This window comes from Rhineura floridana, chromosome 6 (genome assembly GCF_030035675.1).
Source record: "Rhineura floridana isolate rRhiFlo1 chromosome 6, rRhiFlo1.hap2, whole genome shotgun sequence".
Classification (NCBI taxonomy): domain Eukaryota; kingdom Metazoa; phylum Chordata; class Lepidosauria; order Squamata; family Rhineuridae; genus Rhineura; species Rhineura floridana.
This window is the reverse complement of record NC_084485.1, coordinates 77,177,097-77,194,667: the sequence shown is the minus strand read 5'-3', so window position 1 is coordinate 77,194,667 and position 17,571 is coordinate 77,177,097. Positions and strand designations below refer to the sequence as shown.

Sequence of the window (17,571 nt, the reverse complement as noted above, 5' to 3'; positions counted from 1 at the left end):
CAACAAAGTCTGCAACTAGAAAAACTAAAGTTTTACAAGCAGGAATGTCTACTGACATAAATTTACGTCGCATATTTTTGATTATGAAGAGGATAGCTTTGGCTTGCACAACCCCCAACGTGGTTGAAAATATGCAGAATGCATACAATCGGGTCCAGTTCCTATTTTACTCAATAGGTAATTGGTCCCTTGCTGGCTCAACACATGGCATAAGCTATCATGGACCTGCCTTTAAGGTGTCACATGACTCTTTACAGCAAACCCACTATAAATTGTTCCAACAGCAAGTCGAAACTAGAAAGACTAATCCAAGATCTTTCCAAAACAATTCTGGAGTTAATCTGAGGAGCCCATAAAGACACTCTCAGAGTTTCTCTGGGCCACCTGCATGACAATCGTACTGAACATAGGTTAACAATTCAACAAAAAGTATCTGGTTACAAGTATACACAACAAATTCAGCCCTCACTCAGTCTAAAACAAAGAGGGGAAATATGTCCAAAAATACAGAATTCTTTATTAGAAAAGTAATCATATAGTTGTGCTTCTGCTGGGAGGAAGGGCAGGATATAAATCAAATAAATAATAATAATAAATATATACAAACACCACAAAAATAAAAAACCTAGAAGGCCAAATCATATACATTGAATTTCAACCTAAGTTAAACATGTTTCAACACAAAGGTCTTCATTAGTGGCCTAATACAACAGGGGGAAAACCTAAACAAAACCAATAGGTTTCAGCTCTTGTATAAAAAATGTTGGAAGATAAAACACTTCTTTTCAAATTTCCGTTGTAAAGTGTGTGTATACATATGCACACCAGAAGCTTTGACTTTACAGAAAGAAGATAAATAATTTTGATGGAAGATGTTGTTTTTATTAATTGGCCTAGAAACATTTGTATTGATGATTATATTGAAGAACAATTGTTTATTCAGGATGGCTGTTTACAAATGAAGTTTAAAAAGAAGTGTTCTGTTTTCCTTGGCTTATATTGAAATGCACTGTATAGGATTTGGCCTACTAAGGTTTTATTATTCAAGTATTTGTATATGCTTTTGTATATTTCCCCCCTTAACTTTGTTTTTGGCTGTATATGTTTTTGTTAAAGATTATTTTTGCCTGGGTTGTTTGACTGCTTGACTACTATCACCTTCAGTCTACAAAGCAGGAAACAAAAAGTGCAATGAAGTTATTTTCAAAATACAGTGTTAGAAAACGAGACTGAAACTATATCCAGAAACATCCACAAAATAGGGGTGGATTATATTACAGCAATGATGGAGGTGAGTGTTCTGCAGCAACCACGGCCAGACACAAGCTGTTTAAAAATCTACTATCTGGCCTTGTTTAATGAGAAAGATTAACACAACAGATTATATCATTAAAATCCTTTCAGTGAAGATATACATACTGTAGAGGCCTACCAAACTCAAGATTCTCAGGCTACACCACAGTGCACCAGTTACTGCAGTCCATCAGATGCTAAACTGCGTAATGTTATAGCCTACAAAGTCTGAATGTTCATCAAGTTCCTGCTGCATGACACCACATATCTGCTGGGCTGTGGCAAAAACCTATCTCACAATGGAGACTCCAAAAGGAAAATACTAAAACCACAAATACTTCACCATTTCTGTTGTTACTGTAATGAATGATGCCCTGAGAGTATAAACAGACACCTCTCCATAGGAAGAGTAAAGCCTAGAACAAAATTATCAGAGCCTAAGAAAAGTTAGTATGATCTCCAATGAACAGAGCTTGGAAGATTACTTTTTAAAAGTAATAAATTACAGTTATAATTGCATGGCCCACAAAAAGTAGTAATTACTGTCACAATTACAATTACTCTGAAAGTAGCTGATTACTTTTTCTCAAAAGTAATCACTACAATTCCATTTCAGTTGCTTTTTTAAAAAAACATCCAGAAGGTGCTGGCCTTGGCTGCTGTACAGCTAAGTAGCCTAAAACAACATTAAAAATAAACACACACATACTGAGGTAGTAGAATAAATTTTTTATCTACAAGACAGCAATGGTGGTCTCTCCACTGGTATGGAAGGGGGGCGAAGGAGGCAGAAGCCACTACTCAGATCTTTGCACATCAAACCAAATGCCCCCTCTCAGCCAGCAAGCATAATCTCTCTCACTTAACCACCTCCCAGACCCTGACCTGCCACCAACTAAGGGACACTCACCCAAGCAAACATTTTCCCAAGATGCAAAAAAGTTAAAATACTGCAAATGCAGCACAGGAGCCAGAGAGGGTGGTGGAGGCCACTTTGTGTGCCAAGTGCAAACACAGTATTCACACACACACACACACTGTCATCTTTCACCTTCATGGTTCTTTATCTCCATTCTGCTGCCTCCTCCTTCTCCTCCTTTATCCATGTTCTTGCCCTCCAGCTCCTTTTTCCTCCACTCCATTCTTCATCACCACCATCCATTTTTTAAAACAATTATTTTCTCCACTCTACCCCGTCTCACTCTCCCCCTCGTTGCCTTACCCACCCACAGAGCATGAGGGAAAAGCGACTTGGCACATAAGCCCAGTTTGAGGCACATGATTTTGATCCACAAATCAGAGGAGCAGAAGACTTCTCCTGCTCCCCCCCAAAAAAAAGTAATGCCCAAAGGTAATGCTGGAAACATTACAATTACTCCATAAAAGTAACAAAATGACTCCTATTACAATCAAAATGCAAAGGAATTACCCACTCGTTCCTCAAAAAAGTAATGAATTACAAGTAATTTGTTACTTGTAACAAATTATTTCCAAGCTCTGCCAATGAACCACCAGAGTATAAAGCTCACAGCATCTAGAAGCCACCTAATCATAAACATTACATGGCTGTATCTCCTACAGAGTTCAACAAAACTAAGGGCTAACTGCCGTATATTCCGGCGTATAAGACGACTGGGCGTATAAGACGACCCCCAACTTTTCCAGTTAAAATATAGAGTTTGGGATATACTCGCCGTATAAGACTACCCCTGCTTAATCAAACAAAAAGCAGAGCTTTGCTTAACTCAAAATTTCTTCTCCCTTTGATAACCACATCTACACAGGTTCCACCTCCATACTCAAAATGAAACTGAGCCTGGAAGTGTACAACAACCCCACACATACCTTGCTAATTCGATTATCAATGCCAGGATGTCTGTCTTATCGACTACTCTCCTGCTCCCCCCCCCCACACACACACCGGGCATCATGAAAGACCCAGTCCTGGGCTCAGAAAGAAAATAAATATCTGGTCCTCTTCAAAGTATTGATAAGCCTCTTGTTTTAATTGAAATAATAATTATAAATTCTTGTTCTTATCACTAATGGGAGTGCTGTTGCTTCTATGGCTGTAACGGAGTGAGGTTAAAGATAAGTGAAATGCATTGTTTGAGATTCCGTGCAATCCCTGAGGAAACAGGTGAACACATCAGAGATAAAACTGTTAATGCTTTAGTAAAATTTTTGGATTTGAATGAAGATCGGATGAAATTTGAAATAGATAAAGTTTATAGAATTAATTCCAGATATGCAACAATGAAAAAAATTCCAAGAGATGTGCTTGTTCACTTTATAAAGAAGACGACCAGAGATATGGTATTACAACAACACTTCAACAATACCTTTAAAATTGATGGTAAGGAAATACTGGTGTTGAAAGAAATTCCTATTAGAGTTTTACGTAAGAGAAAAGAATATGCTTTCTTTACAGAAAAACTTAAGCAATGCAAAATTCAATTTAGATGGGATGTTCCAGAAGGAGTGATTTTTACATTCAGACAACAGAAATATCGATTGAATACTGTTCAAAAAGCAAGGGATTTCTTGAGAAAAGCTTCAAAAGACATGGAAGAAGATAAACTCAAAGATATGGATATAATTCCTGGGAAACAAAGTCAACAAGAACATGCAGAGGAGGGGAAGGAAGATGATGGATTAAAGGGAGCATCAGACACATTTTAAAATACATGCTTAAAGATGGATTACAAATATCTAACTTGGAATATAAATGGAGCCAACACGGCGCAGAAGAGAAAGAAAGTGTTTCATTATTTGAAAAAATTAAAATTGGATATAATTTGTTTACAAGAAACTCATATTAAGAAGAAAGATTCCAAATATTTGATTTGTAAAAATTTGGGTGAAGAATTTATTTCGGCTGGATCAAAAAAAAAAATGGAGTTGTTCTTTACATTAACCCACAATTGTTTCCTAAATTGATATTACTGGATGATAGTGGTAGATTTGTGGGGGTTGAAATTACTTTACAGGGCATAAAAAATTTGATAGTGGGTATTTATGCCCCCAATGAAGATAAAACAAGGTTTTACACAGGACTTATGGAAAAATTGTCAGAGTTTTCATATGATCATTGGTGCGTCATGGGTGATTGGAATGGGGTAATCTCACCAAAAATTGATAGACTTTCTGAAAAAAATATTAAAGAGACACAGGGTAAATTACCGAAGATTTGCTTTGAACTGATGGAAAATTTAGAATTGGTGGATACCTGGAGATATATAAATGATAACGCAAAGGAATTTACTTATTTTTCAGAAAGACATAAAACATTCTCGAGGATTGATATGATTTGGATGTCTAAAATTCTAGCGAAGGATATTTTTAAAATGGATATATTACCAAAAACTTTTTCGGACCACAATCCTGTGATATTAACTTTAAAAAGAAAAAATCTTGGATTTAGATGGAGACTAAATGAATCTTTATTACAGAATGACAAAGTAGTACAAGAATGTAAGAAGAAATTAAAAGAGTTTTTTGAATATAATTTACATAAAGGAACAAATGAAAATATTGTTTGGGATACAAGTAAGGCATTTATGAGGGGATATTTTATTAAATGTAACTCTGATTAAAAAAAAAGAAACAACAGAAAATGCAATTAATTTTGGAAGAAATAAAACAAAAAGAGGAAGAATTGAAAAAGAATCCAACTAAAGTTTCTATTGTAAATCAAATTAAAATGTTACAGAAGCAAGTATCAATGCTGACAGTTAGAGAAATTGAAAGGAAACTAAATTTTGCTAAACAAAGGACTTTTGAATTTGCAAATAAACCGGGGAAATGGTTAGCATATAAATTAAGAAAAGAACGTCAAAAAAATATTATTTTAAAGATACAAGGAGATGAGATGCTGACAGATAATGTAAAAATCAAAAAGATTTTTCATCAATATTATTCAACATTGTACAAGTGTCAGGAAATCCCATCTGAAAAAATAGAAGAGTATATATCTAAACAGAATTTGCCTAAAATTACAGACTTTCAGAGACAAGCTATTAATGGCCCTATTACGTCAAGAGAGATATCTGAAGCTATAAACAAAATTAAATTAGGAAAGGCGCCAGGACCAGATGGGTTATCTGCAATGTACTATAAATGTTTGGAGGAAGAACTCTTGCTACCTTTACAGTATACAATGAATTCTATTCTGCAAGAGGGAATGATACCGGATAGTTGGAAAAATGCTAACATAACATTAATACCTGAAGAGGAGCAAGATTTAACTAAAACAAAAAATTATCGGCCGATATCTCTATTGAATAATGACTATAAAATTTTTACAATGATCTTGGCAGAAAGAATGAAAATAATATTGCAACAATTTATCCAGGAAGATCAATCAGGGTTTTTACCTAAAAGACAATTACGTGACAACGTCAGGAATGTCTTGAATGTGTTGGAATATTTAGAACAACGAAATGATAAACAAGCAGCTTTGATTTTTTTAGATGCTGAAAAAGCATTTGATAATTTGAATTGGAAATGTATCTTTCAGGTTTTGGAGCAAATGGATTTTGGAGACAATTTTATAAAATGGATTAGATCGATTTATACATCTCAGAAGGCTCAGATAATTGTTAACGGAGATTTAACGGATTCATGTGAAATACAAAAGGGTACAAGACAGGGATGTCCATTATCTCCCCTTTTATTTATTCTGTTCTTAGAAGTGCTGCTTAGAGATATAAGGCAAGATAAAAGGATTTCGGGATTAAAGATAAAAAAAGAAGAATATAAATTGAGAGCATTTGCTGATGATTTGATAATTGTATTAGAAAACCCTTTGGAAAGAATTAATGTATTGATGGACAAATTAAAAGAATTTGGACCGTTAGCAGGATTTAAGATCAACAATCAAAAAACAAAGATGTTGGTGAAAAATTTAACTTTAAGGGAACAGAAAGAGTTAATGGACAAGATAGATTTTACAATAGAGAAAAAGTTGAAATATTTAGGTATCATTATGACAAATAAAAATTCAAAGTTGTTTCATAATAATTATGAAAAATTATGGACAGAGATTAAGAAAGATCTGCTAAGATGGGATAAACTACAATTGTCATTAATGGGTAGAATATCTGGGATAAAAATGAATGTATTACCGAGAATGATGTTTTTGTTTCAAACAATACCTGTAATATCCTCTGATTTACCTTTTAAACAATGGCAAAAAGATATTTCTAAATTTGTATGGCAAGGAAAAAAACCAAGAGTTAAATTTAAACTACTACAAGATGCCAAAGAAAGAGGAGGACTGGGATTACCAAATCTGAGACTTTATTTTGCTGCCTGCTGTCTAGTCTGGATAAAGGAATGGATTTTATTGAGGAATAAAAGACTATTGGATTTGGAGGGCCATAACCTGAAGTGGGGATGGCATGGATATCTATGGTATGACAAAGTAAAAGTAAATGTAGACTTTAATAATCATTTTATAAGACGTCCTCTGTTGAAAATATGGAATAGATATAAACCAAGGTTTTATTCGAAAATACCATTATGTGTCTCAAGTCAAGAAGCGTTTTACAGAAGAGAAATGGCTGGAAAAGAGAAATGGTTAACTTATCAAGAACTATTAGAAAATGTACATGGAGAATATATAATGAAAGAGAGAGAACAACTGATAAAGGAAGGATATAGTTCTCAATGGTTTGCCTATTTACAATTGTTAGAAAGATATAAAATGGACAAGAAAATGTATGGGTTTGAAATAAGTAAATCTGATTTTGAAATAGGTTTGTGTACAAATGATGAAAATACAATTGCGAAAATGTATAAACTCTTACTGAAAATGGATATGGAGGAAGAACAAGTAAAAGAGTGTATGGTAAAGTGGGCAAAAATTTTTGGTTATAACATACAAATGGATCAATGGGAAAATATGTGGAAAAAAGGCTTGAGATTTACACTATGCTATAATCTTAAAGAAAATTTCTATAAAATGATGTACCGTTGGTACATGACTCCAGAAAAGTTGTCAAAAATGTATAGTAATGTTTCTAATGTTTGTTGGAAATGTAAACAACAAGAAGGATCATTTTATCATATGTGGTGGTTGTGTAAAAAGGCAAAATCATTTTGGGCACAGATAGGTAGGATGATGCAAAAAATTCTAAAGATAAATATTCAGTCAAAACCAGAATTTTTTTTATTGGGTTTTATGGATAAACAAATAGAAAAGAAATATGGAAGAATAATATTATATATGATTACGGCAGCAAGATTATTATATGCACAAAAGTGGAAAATGGAATCAACACCAACAACGGAAGAATGGCTATTGAAATTAATGGACTTAGTAGAGATGGATAAATTGACATGTCTACTTAGAGAAAAATCGACAGACACATTTCTTAAGGAATGGAAGCCTCTCTTAGACTTTTTGTTGAAAGATCAAAATAAAATGATGATATTGGGATTTGACGATTAACTAAGATAGCCTATGGAGAAAAGTGATCCTGTATGTATACATTAAGGGACAGGTTTGATGTATATTATATACTTATAGCTGATCTGCGACAAATCGGAAGTCAACTATTTTATTTTTATTTTTTTTTGTATTGTTATGTTTTTTTACTTTGTTTTGTTTGTCTTTTGAAAAATTTGAATAAAAAATTATATATATAAAAAAAAGATAAGTGAAATGCAAATAGGAAAAAAAAATACAGAAGGCAGTAACACTTTCCTAAATGTAATACCATACCAACCACAACAAGATTCCTATAAGGCAAAAAACTAAGCATCTCACAACCAGTCAGGATTCCTAACCAAAAACCAAAAATATGATAAATGAAGAAATATTTATATAAGCATAACTATCAAATATATTTATTATTTACACAAACTGTAAAGATATTTATAGTGCAATCCTAAATTTATTTATTCAGAAGCAAGTCCCAGCGTATTCAATGGGGCTTACTCAAACAGGGAAATGCAACCTCAAGTGATAAGCAACTTCATTCACACAACCCAAAATTCCGAATCATGCCACTTTACACTGTTTTGCAACTGTTTATACTTGTTTTTATGGTTATTGGATTTTAAATGGCTTTATTTCTTGTTGTGAGCTGCCTTGGTTTGCAACCCTACCTCACAGGGGTGTTGGAAAGACTCCATACACACACGCACACACTGCAGATGTATAAATACATACAGCCCATATAATAGTTTATTGTCAAACCAATTGGTCATTGCAGAAAAATCAGTATTAGTTTTTTAAAAATCAGTATTAGTTTCCTACAGAATAAAAACTGCAATACCTAAGTAAGCCCTGCCTACTTGCTCTAAAATAGGACTGGGGGGGGCAGAAAGAGAACACAAACACAATTCTTTTTTACATTCACTCCAAAGTCCCATTGATTTTCAGCACATTCATAATCATGTCTACTCAAAAGTAATTCCTACTGAATTCAATAGGATTTACTCTGGACATATGGGATTAGCACTGTTTTTACCCCCAAAAGCAACTATTGGGAAGGTTTTCAAAACACTGCCCAGGATCTGACTCCTACACACAACAGGGGGAAAAACTGAAATGTATATACCTACCCAATTTATGAGATTTTCAGATAAACAGGAGGGGAAACCACCATTTTCTGGCCTCGCAATGAGGTTTTGCAGACACTGCCACCAAACAAACACTTCACTGATTGGCTGAAATCCTGAATGGGCGGGGTTAAAGCTACGAAGTGCTATACAGTAGTTTTAAAAAAGATTTAACCGGGGGGGGGTGCCTGACGTTTTTATATATATCTCGAGAACCACACCCCCTAGAAACTTACTTTTTTTTTTAAATGAAAGCTGAGAATCCGGGCCACCTAAGGGGCTAGCCGGACGCCGAGTGGCATGCTTAGAATCCGGGTAAAACCCGGCTATCCAGGCAATATGGCAACCCTAATAAGACAACCCCCGGCGTATAAGACGACCCCCGACTTTGGAGAAGATTTTCCAGGGTTAAAAAGTCGTCTTATACGCCGGAATATACGGTAATCCTAATGCAAGGAGATCTATAACCAGATGTCCCACAGGTTTTTGTTTTTAAGTTTAACATAGCTGCACAGTGGGAGAAGTGAAGTAGCACTATTACTGTCTATCACTTCCTGATCTAAACTCATCCATCAAATATCAATTTGCCCTGTAGACTGTGAAAGTAATAATGATAATACAAGGACCATCTGATACCTATATACTTTCTCTCTTGAGGCAAATATAAGCATTGGGAGCAGGGAAAGTTAGGTTAAAAAAGGTGCAGGGGCAAATAGTTAAAAAAATTCCCTTAGCACTGCTTCCACAATCTAATTCCCTCCTCCTTTGACCTATGAAATTCATCAGGAGATCTGATTGTGGATGTCCTACCATCTTAACTTGCTTGGCCCTTACTCTCACATAGGCTTCCACATACTATGGTGAATGAGCTACCATTGTTTGGCAAGTACAGTGACCTGATCCTTCTTCCCAGCCTTATAGTACAAGGGTTGATGAATGGGGATCATCCCAGGAGTTGTGAAGCAATCCCCACCCCTTCCCCAGTTTCAAAACTTGAAGGAAGGCTGGGAATAGTCTGGCTGCTATGCTGCCAAGGCAACTGGGCCACAGAGCCAAACCAGCCAAGCCCCCTTCCCTCTGCGCTAGGGCAGGAAAAGGAGAAGAGGAGCTTCCTCAACCACAGCATCTGTAGTTCCTTGACTGAGCAATGGCCAACATGGAAGCCCCACAGAGTTCCTGCCCATGAGAAAAGGAGATGAGGGGCCTTCCTTGGCCACAAATTAGCAACGGGAGGGACAAATGGCCACATTTTTTTGCTGAAAAAAATGTAGATCCACCCCTCCTCACAGAATTTCAGCTAGCATAAGAAAGGTGAAAAAATACACTTTTAAAAACAACTAGCTAACTTGCAGAGGAAAAAATGACCACTGCTCAGACTTAGATACCAGTGAGTAGTTGAACAATTAAAGTAGTCCAAGGAAACAAAAGGATCAGAATGCAATTAGCATATTTTCTAGTCACACACACACACACATGCTACACTGAAACTATACAAGTGATATGTGTGTGGAAAAAAGCATAACACCAGAGTATGTTTCACAAATACACTGAAAACCAGTGAATAGCTAAGCAAGAAACTAGTTGAAAATAACTTACTACTAAGATGTCTGCTGTAAGTTCATCAAGATTTTGTGCATTTTCTGGTATATGGTCATCATTTCCCACTGGCTCTTTTTTCTGTAAATGCAGGAGTACAAAAACATAAAATCAAACTGGCAAAGTAAAAAGTGATACACCAAAAATATTCTACAAACATTAGTTTGCAGGAGACCCTTGGTTTGAATATTGGTTCCCAGTTGGACATAAAGATCATAAAATTCTATATTAAATATGCTTTAAAATAAATAGATAACATTATTGTCCTTCTAGAGGTTAAGAAAAATTACCCCAATGTAAAGATACTGAGTTAGAATATTATGTAGCTAAAAAACACACAATATGGCTGCTTTTAAATGGTTCAATTTTCATATTCTCATTAGAAAATTCTGCTACACAAACATGACAATTCTAAACAAGGTTGCAACTTATTCTTAAATTTAAGGGGGGGAAATTGTATCAGATGTTCTTTCATCCTGTGAGTAAATCACTACTTTCACAATTTTTAAAAAGGGATCCATGGGGGAATCCAGAAATTACAGACTGGATAAATTAACGTCTATCCTGGGAAAACTGGTGGAAAGTATTATTAAAGATAAAATAACCAAGCATATAGAATAACAACCCTTGCTGAAGCAGAGCCAGCATGGCTTCTGCAAAGGTAAGTCTTGTCTCACCAACCTATTACAATTCTTTGAGAGCATCAACAAGCATATAGACAGAGGTGATCAAATCAAATCAAATCAAATCAAGATTTATTACGGTCAAAGACCCATAGAAGGCATATAAAATACAAAATACAAATATAAAATAGTACAATAGATAAAATGGAATGGGACTAAAGGAAAATAGAATAGCAATAAAATGAAGTAAAAATAGAATCTACAAGAAAAATTTAATCAGAATGTTTTAGCCTCTTAAATTGTGCTGTGTAGACAAATTTGGCCACAGACCTCATTAGAGGTGATCCAGTTGACATAGTGTACTTGGTCTTTCAAAAAGCTTTCAACAAGGTACCTCACCAAAGACTCCTACGTAAACTTAGCAGTCATGGAATAAAAGGAGAGGTCCTCTTGTGGATCAGCAACTGATTAAGTAGCAGGAAGCAGAGAGTAGGAATAAATCTACAATTCTCCCTGTAGAGGAATGTAGAAAGCGGAGTCCCCCAAGGATTAGTATTGGGACCTGTACTTTTTAACTTGTTCATAAAAGATCTAGAGTTAGGGGTGAGCAGTGAGGTGGCCAGGTTTGTTGATGACACAAAATTGTTCAGGATCATTAAAACAAAACAAAACGATGGTGAAGAACTCCAAAAGGACCTCTCCAAAATGAGTGAATGGGCGGTAAAACGACAAGTGCAATTTAATGTGAGGAAGTCTAAAGAGATGCATGTCGGGGCAAAAAATCTGAATTTCACATATATGTTCCAGAGTAGATTTCGAGATGGCATGGGTAGTGCACAAGGGGAAGGGGGAATCCCATTGCACAAGTGCAAGAATTTAGTTGAATACTGCCTAATGTATTTTTTTATATATTTTGTACACTGCCCTGGGATTCGATAAATGAAGAAATGTTTAAAAGTCCAATATATAAATAAATCTCACTGTCACCTCATCCAGCTCCAAAGGATGCCAGTTTCCATCACAGAGGACAAAATAAAGAGGCTCATGTGGTGTTCCTCTTATCACTGGGGGGAGGTGTGTAAATCTGTGCAAGTCCTAAGATGACAGTGAGCTCAATTCAGCTTGACAGCTTCTTTGTTTTTAAGTAGTGCACTGTAATGTTAAACTGAATAGTGTAGCTGGCCATGCTGCCTCATCATCACCCCCTCAGATGTACCACTTTTCCCATTCAAAATGATATCTCTCAATTTGTCAAACCAATAATTTCTCTGATGCTGTTTTCGATGCCACTGATTGAACCATACATTTTTCCTAGCACTGTTAATCACAAAACAAAATGGCATACATCCAACTGGTTTTGATAAAATGAATAATTAATTAATCAGAAGCTGTGACTTCAGTAAATTGCACCTTCATTTTCTCGCCTATAGTTTTACTGCAAAGGTTCTTCAGTTTGTTCAGATTGTCTGCACGGAATCTGCCTGGAAGGAAAACATTTGAAAAATAGTAAGAGACCTCTACATTGAAAGGATAAGTTTCTAAACACAATCAAGATTCTACTGAACTATCTGGCTGCTACTGCTATAGTGCAGCACAGATTAACATTCTGTAAAACAGTAGAAAAACAAACAAAATGCATTCAGTAACTAATAAAACATGGGGGGAGAGTTCCTTTGTGCTTACACACTGAATACTAGTAACTGTAAGCCTAAGATTCTCATTTTTGTCTCTCACTGTTGTGTTACACAACTGTAGGCAAACCCCTTTCTTGCTGTAATCTGTTTTCCCATCAGTCATCAAAGCTGGGTATTATTTTAATGCACCATATACCTTAAGCCCACTTACTTGAAAGTAACATTCACTTACTTCAACAGAACTTATTCCCATGTAATAAATTTGGGGCTGAGATCTCAAACTGGAATCTAAATAGATTCCACTGAACTCAATCGTCAGTAGATACAATTTCACATTAGTTCTGCAATGGGGTTCAAGTTCTGCAAAGCAATGGGGTTCAAAGTCTGATCTTGAAACAGACTTAAAGGACAGGGTGGGGAACATTTTTGGGCCGCCATCCCCATGGGTCACCTTTGACAGGGAGCTGGACTTCATCTGACATTATAACAGCATCAGATGACTGACACTTGTCAAAGTTGGCCCATGGGGATGGGGGGAGATAGTTCAAGGGCTTGTCCAGCCTTGCGCACAGCGCTTCTCAAACATCCAATAACCAACTGATTGTCAGGTGTCTGGGAAGTATTGAACACAGGGCTGGACAAGCTTTGCAAGCCCTGTGTTTGGCGCTAGGGAAGTGCTGACCACAAGGTCTGAAAAAATTATTCGGGAGGCGATGCACAAAGCATTTTGCAAACTATGTGCTCAGCACTTCCCAATACCATATTTTCAAAAAACTTTCCACAGTACTTCCTATATGCATGACAATAAGTTCACTTGTGAAGTTTTACAAATCTCTTTTTGGCCAATGCTTGCCCTTACTTGCCCCACACCTGATGTCAGGTGCAGGACAGATGGTTGTGGCTTGCCCGAAACAGCTTTGTGGGCCAAATGAGGAGAACTGGTGGGCCAGAAATTCCTGACCCATGTTATAGGGCAATCCTATACATGTCTCCTGAGAAGTGAGTGCCACTAGGTTCAACAAGATTTTCTTGCTACTGGGTAAATGTACATACTTACCTAGGAGTAAGTGCCACTGAAGTCAATGGGACTTATTCCTGTGTAGGCACCAAAGTTCTTTATCATTCCTCCCCACTTAACAGATGATTGATGTCAATATGCAGTCTGTGTGTGTGTGTGTGGGGGGGAACTATGCCATGTTTCCACACATCAACTGGAGCATGATACATAGCCTAGCTTGCAAATACAATACTACTACTGGGTATTTTTTTTTTAACAACAAATCAGATCCTATATTATCCATGAAGCTGCACACTAAGCGACAAGGTTTAGATGTCTGAGGAAGGATAATAACTAGCAGAGTATTATGTTAAGTGATAGCAAACATTTTTCCTCCTTGCTTAATCTGAATAAAAGACTGTAATTTGGAGGCCCACAAATACAAAAGACTCCCACTACTGAAGGAAGTAGTTTCCGATTTTGAACTCTCATTATGATCTTTGCACGGTTCAGTAAAATGGAAGGTTAGTATAAATGGAATATCTCACCTTTCTTTGACATTAGTCATTACTGTGTTGTTGGATATATCTATTTCTAAGTATGGCCCATTCTACTTTCAGAACTTCCTTATACAGACAGCAGTCACTATAAGTTTCTAGTTTTGATGGCAGCACTTTACCGTGTCTGGGACTGTTATATCTTCATATTTGCATATGCCTATGGTGCAGAGGAATTTTATCTGCTTAGCTTACAAGTAATTGTTTAAATTCAGTTACATATGTTTTGCTTTAAATGTTACCCAAAATTCTTTCACACTCTTATTCTGATAAATTATTTCATAATTCCAGACTCTGGGATCCTAATTTAGAGAAATTAGCTGTTAAGACCTACAGAAATTAACCAGACAGTTGCAACTAACTGCAGTATCCACTGATTTCAATACATTTAATTTGGCCTCAGAATATTGTTTTTCTGGTTTTTCATAACACTGTTCATTTATTTATAAAAAATATTTATATATCACCATCTCGCAAAACATCAAGACCATGTACAGAAACATTATGGAAGTCACATAACATTTTGCTACCCATTGACTGGAGAGAGATATTGAAAATTAAGATGAGGAGAGACAGAGACATAGCACCATGTGGTGAACCTCCATTCTATTCTGAGTGAATGGGAACTGTCTCAGGCACCCGAAGTGGCAGACCCATCTCATTTTTTTAAACCCATTTTTGGTAGGGAGTATTAAGTCCATTTTTCACTACCTGCAATATTACCAACAGTTTGTCAGTGTACAGCACTTTGACTTCAAAAAGATATTTAATACAATTATTATAAGCTAATAGATTCAAAATTGTCAGTCTTCACAGAGAAAATGTGCCCAGAAGTACAACCCTCCATATCTCCTCTCTACAGACAGCCATCACCTGCAGAGAAAATGAAATTACTGTAGCTGATCTGAACACTGGCATCCGTGAATCACTTTCCATGATGATGATTACAGCAGGATTGCATCAGACTAGGCAGCACCAGTACCTGAACAGCGTCCTGCCGAATAGCAAGTCTCTCAATTTAAAGGGTAATACAGCTGTGAAGCAGAAGAAAGTTGGGGGTGGGGGAGCAGAAGGAAGCCTAATTTCTCAACACACTTTTCATACAAAAAAAATCCTATACGTCTTTGTGGAACGCTGGGGGGGGGAGCAAACAGCCAGCCAATCGTATCGGGAGAACAGGGAGTTCCCTGTGAGTTCAGAGTAGGTACGGAAGAGCCCTAAAGCCTTTTCAAGGGATGACTCTTCGATTCCTAAAAAAGCCACCCCCCAAACCTATTCTTAGATCGGGGCCCAGAAAGCCCACAAAGTTGTCAAAATCATGTCCCGCCCTCCCTTTTAGAATCAATGATAGTGTGTGTGTGTGTGTGGGTCTGTTTCCGTTCACACGAACACAGGAAAGGAAGAGACGAGCCCCGCTTTTCTCACAGGCCTGACCCCTCTTCCAACCACGACACAACAGAGGCGAGCATCAACAGACTAAATACGGAGAGGGAGCAGCACATAGGAAGCGTGAACGGGGCTCAAGAGGACGGGAACGAAGAAGTGCGGGGAAGAGGAGAGGCTACTGGACACGTGCTGGGGCGGAAAGCCCCCTCAACCGCCTCACTGACTGCCAGGCCTTCTCCTAACGATACCCCCTGGCCTCATGCCACCCGCCGCCACTCCCACCCGCGCGGACATGCGCCCCTTGTCCCCTCTCCCTCCACCACGTACATCTCCGCCAGGCCCCGTCAGCGTCCACCAGCGCGTCCACGAGAGCCGGGTCCTTGAAGCGCTTCAACTGCGTCTCACGCACAAGCTCAGGGTCGCCGCCTTTGTCAGCGCGGAAGAGGTCCAAATCGAGCACCATGTTGGCCCCGAATGACAATCACTGACACGGAGAGAACAGAGAGAGCAACCCTCACTGCCCTCTGAGAACACCCCGTTGGCGTAGAGCGAAAGGAGAAAAAGCGGTAGTCGGCAGAAATACGCATGCGCACGGCAAACGCAGAAGGGGCTGGGGAAGGGATTGCGCGTGCGCCTGGAAGGATTCAGCAGGGCAGGTTCTCTGTGCCGGACGCGCGTTGATATTTCGATGCCAACTAAAGGGCCCTCTAGGAGATCGCACTTGGCACTGGCTCAGGCAGCTGCGGGTACTCTGCAAAGCGCATCGCCGATGGAAGGATTCAGCGGGACAGGTTCTCTGTGCCGGATGTGCGTTGATATTTCGATGCCAACTAAAGGGTCCTCTAGGAGATCGCACTTGGCACTGGCTCATGTAGCTGCGGGTACTCTGCAAAGCGCATCGCTCCATGGTGCGGGCTCCAAAGCGAGTCTAGCTACAGCAAAGAGAGCGCCAGAGCACCAAGGGTAACATTAAATCGTAGCAGCAGCTACCAACATTAAAGAAAGAGCCCAGCTTGGAATCACTGTGAATAAGCGAGCAGGGCCTTGGCAAAAGTGTTAGCGTTTCTTAAGCGGGTGGCTCCTCACATGGACAATGCATTTGCAGGCCTGAAGGTCTAGTCTTTTTTTGGGGGGGGGGGATCTGCTCACTTCTGAAGGAGTTCTTGTTTGTCTCCACCATGGGCCGCTTATTCATTGGTAAATAAAGTTGTTACAAAGTCACCCTAAATCGCCAATGCTCGATCATCCAAAGGAGATTAAGGCTGCAGTCCTAAACACAGATAGGAATGAACAACCCCCCTGAGCTCCATACGATTACAGTAACAGGAAACTTAAAAAAAAAAAAAGCCCACCCAACTAATGCTCATCCAGCCATTTCTTCGAAAGCATGGAACCAGAAGTGGTTACCTTCCCATGCAAGAGATGTCTGAAAGTACTGCAAACCATGTATTTATTTATACTTGCAACTGTAATTGTATAACTTGTGCCTTTAGTTGTTGATTGAGCAGCAAATCCTGTGTTCAGTGGAAGTGATAAAAAGGTAAACTTCAGATATCAAGGTCAGTAATGAAAGTATGAGGCTTGAATAAAGCCTTAGTTCTACAAGCCACAGGCAAATACAATTTTAAAAAACCCCAGCATTTTAAGCTAATTGCTCTTCCTCTCCCTGTTTTATTTAGAGAACCGGATAGTTTACTGGGCAAGAACATGCATAATGTGGTTTTCTTTCCCATGTCTAAAGGCATCACCTATGTACAAATTCCTGCTTCTGTTTGTATAAATAGCAAAACTTTCTGACCTACATTTAAAGCTACTGCCAAGAACAAAGTTGAGCAGCATACATAATAAACCAGAGAGCTGAATCCTAGCTGCTATATTTATACACTTCCCGGGAAAGGGCTGTAGTTCAGTGGTAG

The 17,571-nt window shown here is 37.9% G+C and overlaps 1 protein-coding gene across 2 annotated transcripts in view; it reads right to left on the bottom strand.

The window, feature by feature from the left end:
- The window catches only part of SARS1 (seryl-tRNA synthetase 1), a 31,284-nt gene extending 15,032 nt beyond the window's left edge, over positions 1-16,252 (bottom strand). Inside the window, exons 1-3 of one of the 2 annotated variants that reach the window (XM_061632516.1) lie at positions 15,983-16,252; positions 12,492-12,562; positions 10,459-10,539 (exon numbers count right to left, since the gene is read on the bottom strand). In XM_061632516.1, coding sequence (XP_061488500.1) covers positions 10,459-10,539; positions 12,492-12,562; positions 15,983-16,118 — 288 coding nt within the window. In that variant the 5' untranslated portion in view covers positions 16,119-16,252. Of the gene's footprint in view, positions 1-10,458; positions 10,540-12,491; positions 12,563-15,142; positions 15,236-15,982 lie in introns of those variants that run through there. The other variant, XM_061632517.1, reaches the window with a different exon arrangement.
- Positions 16,253-17,571: the final 1,319 nt, after the last annotated feature.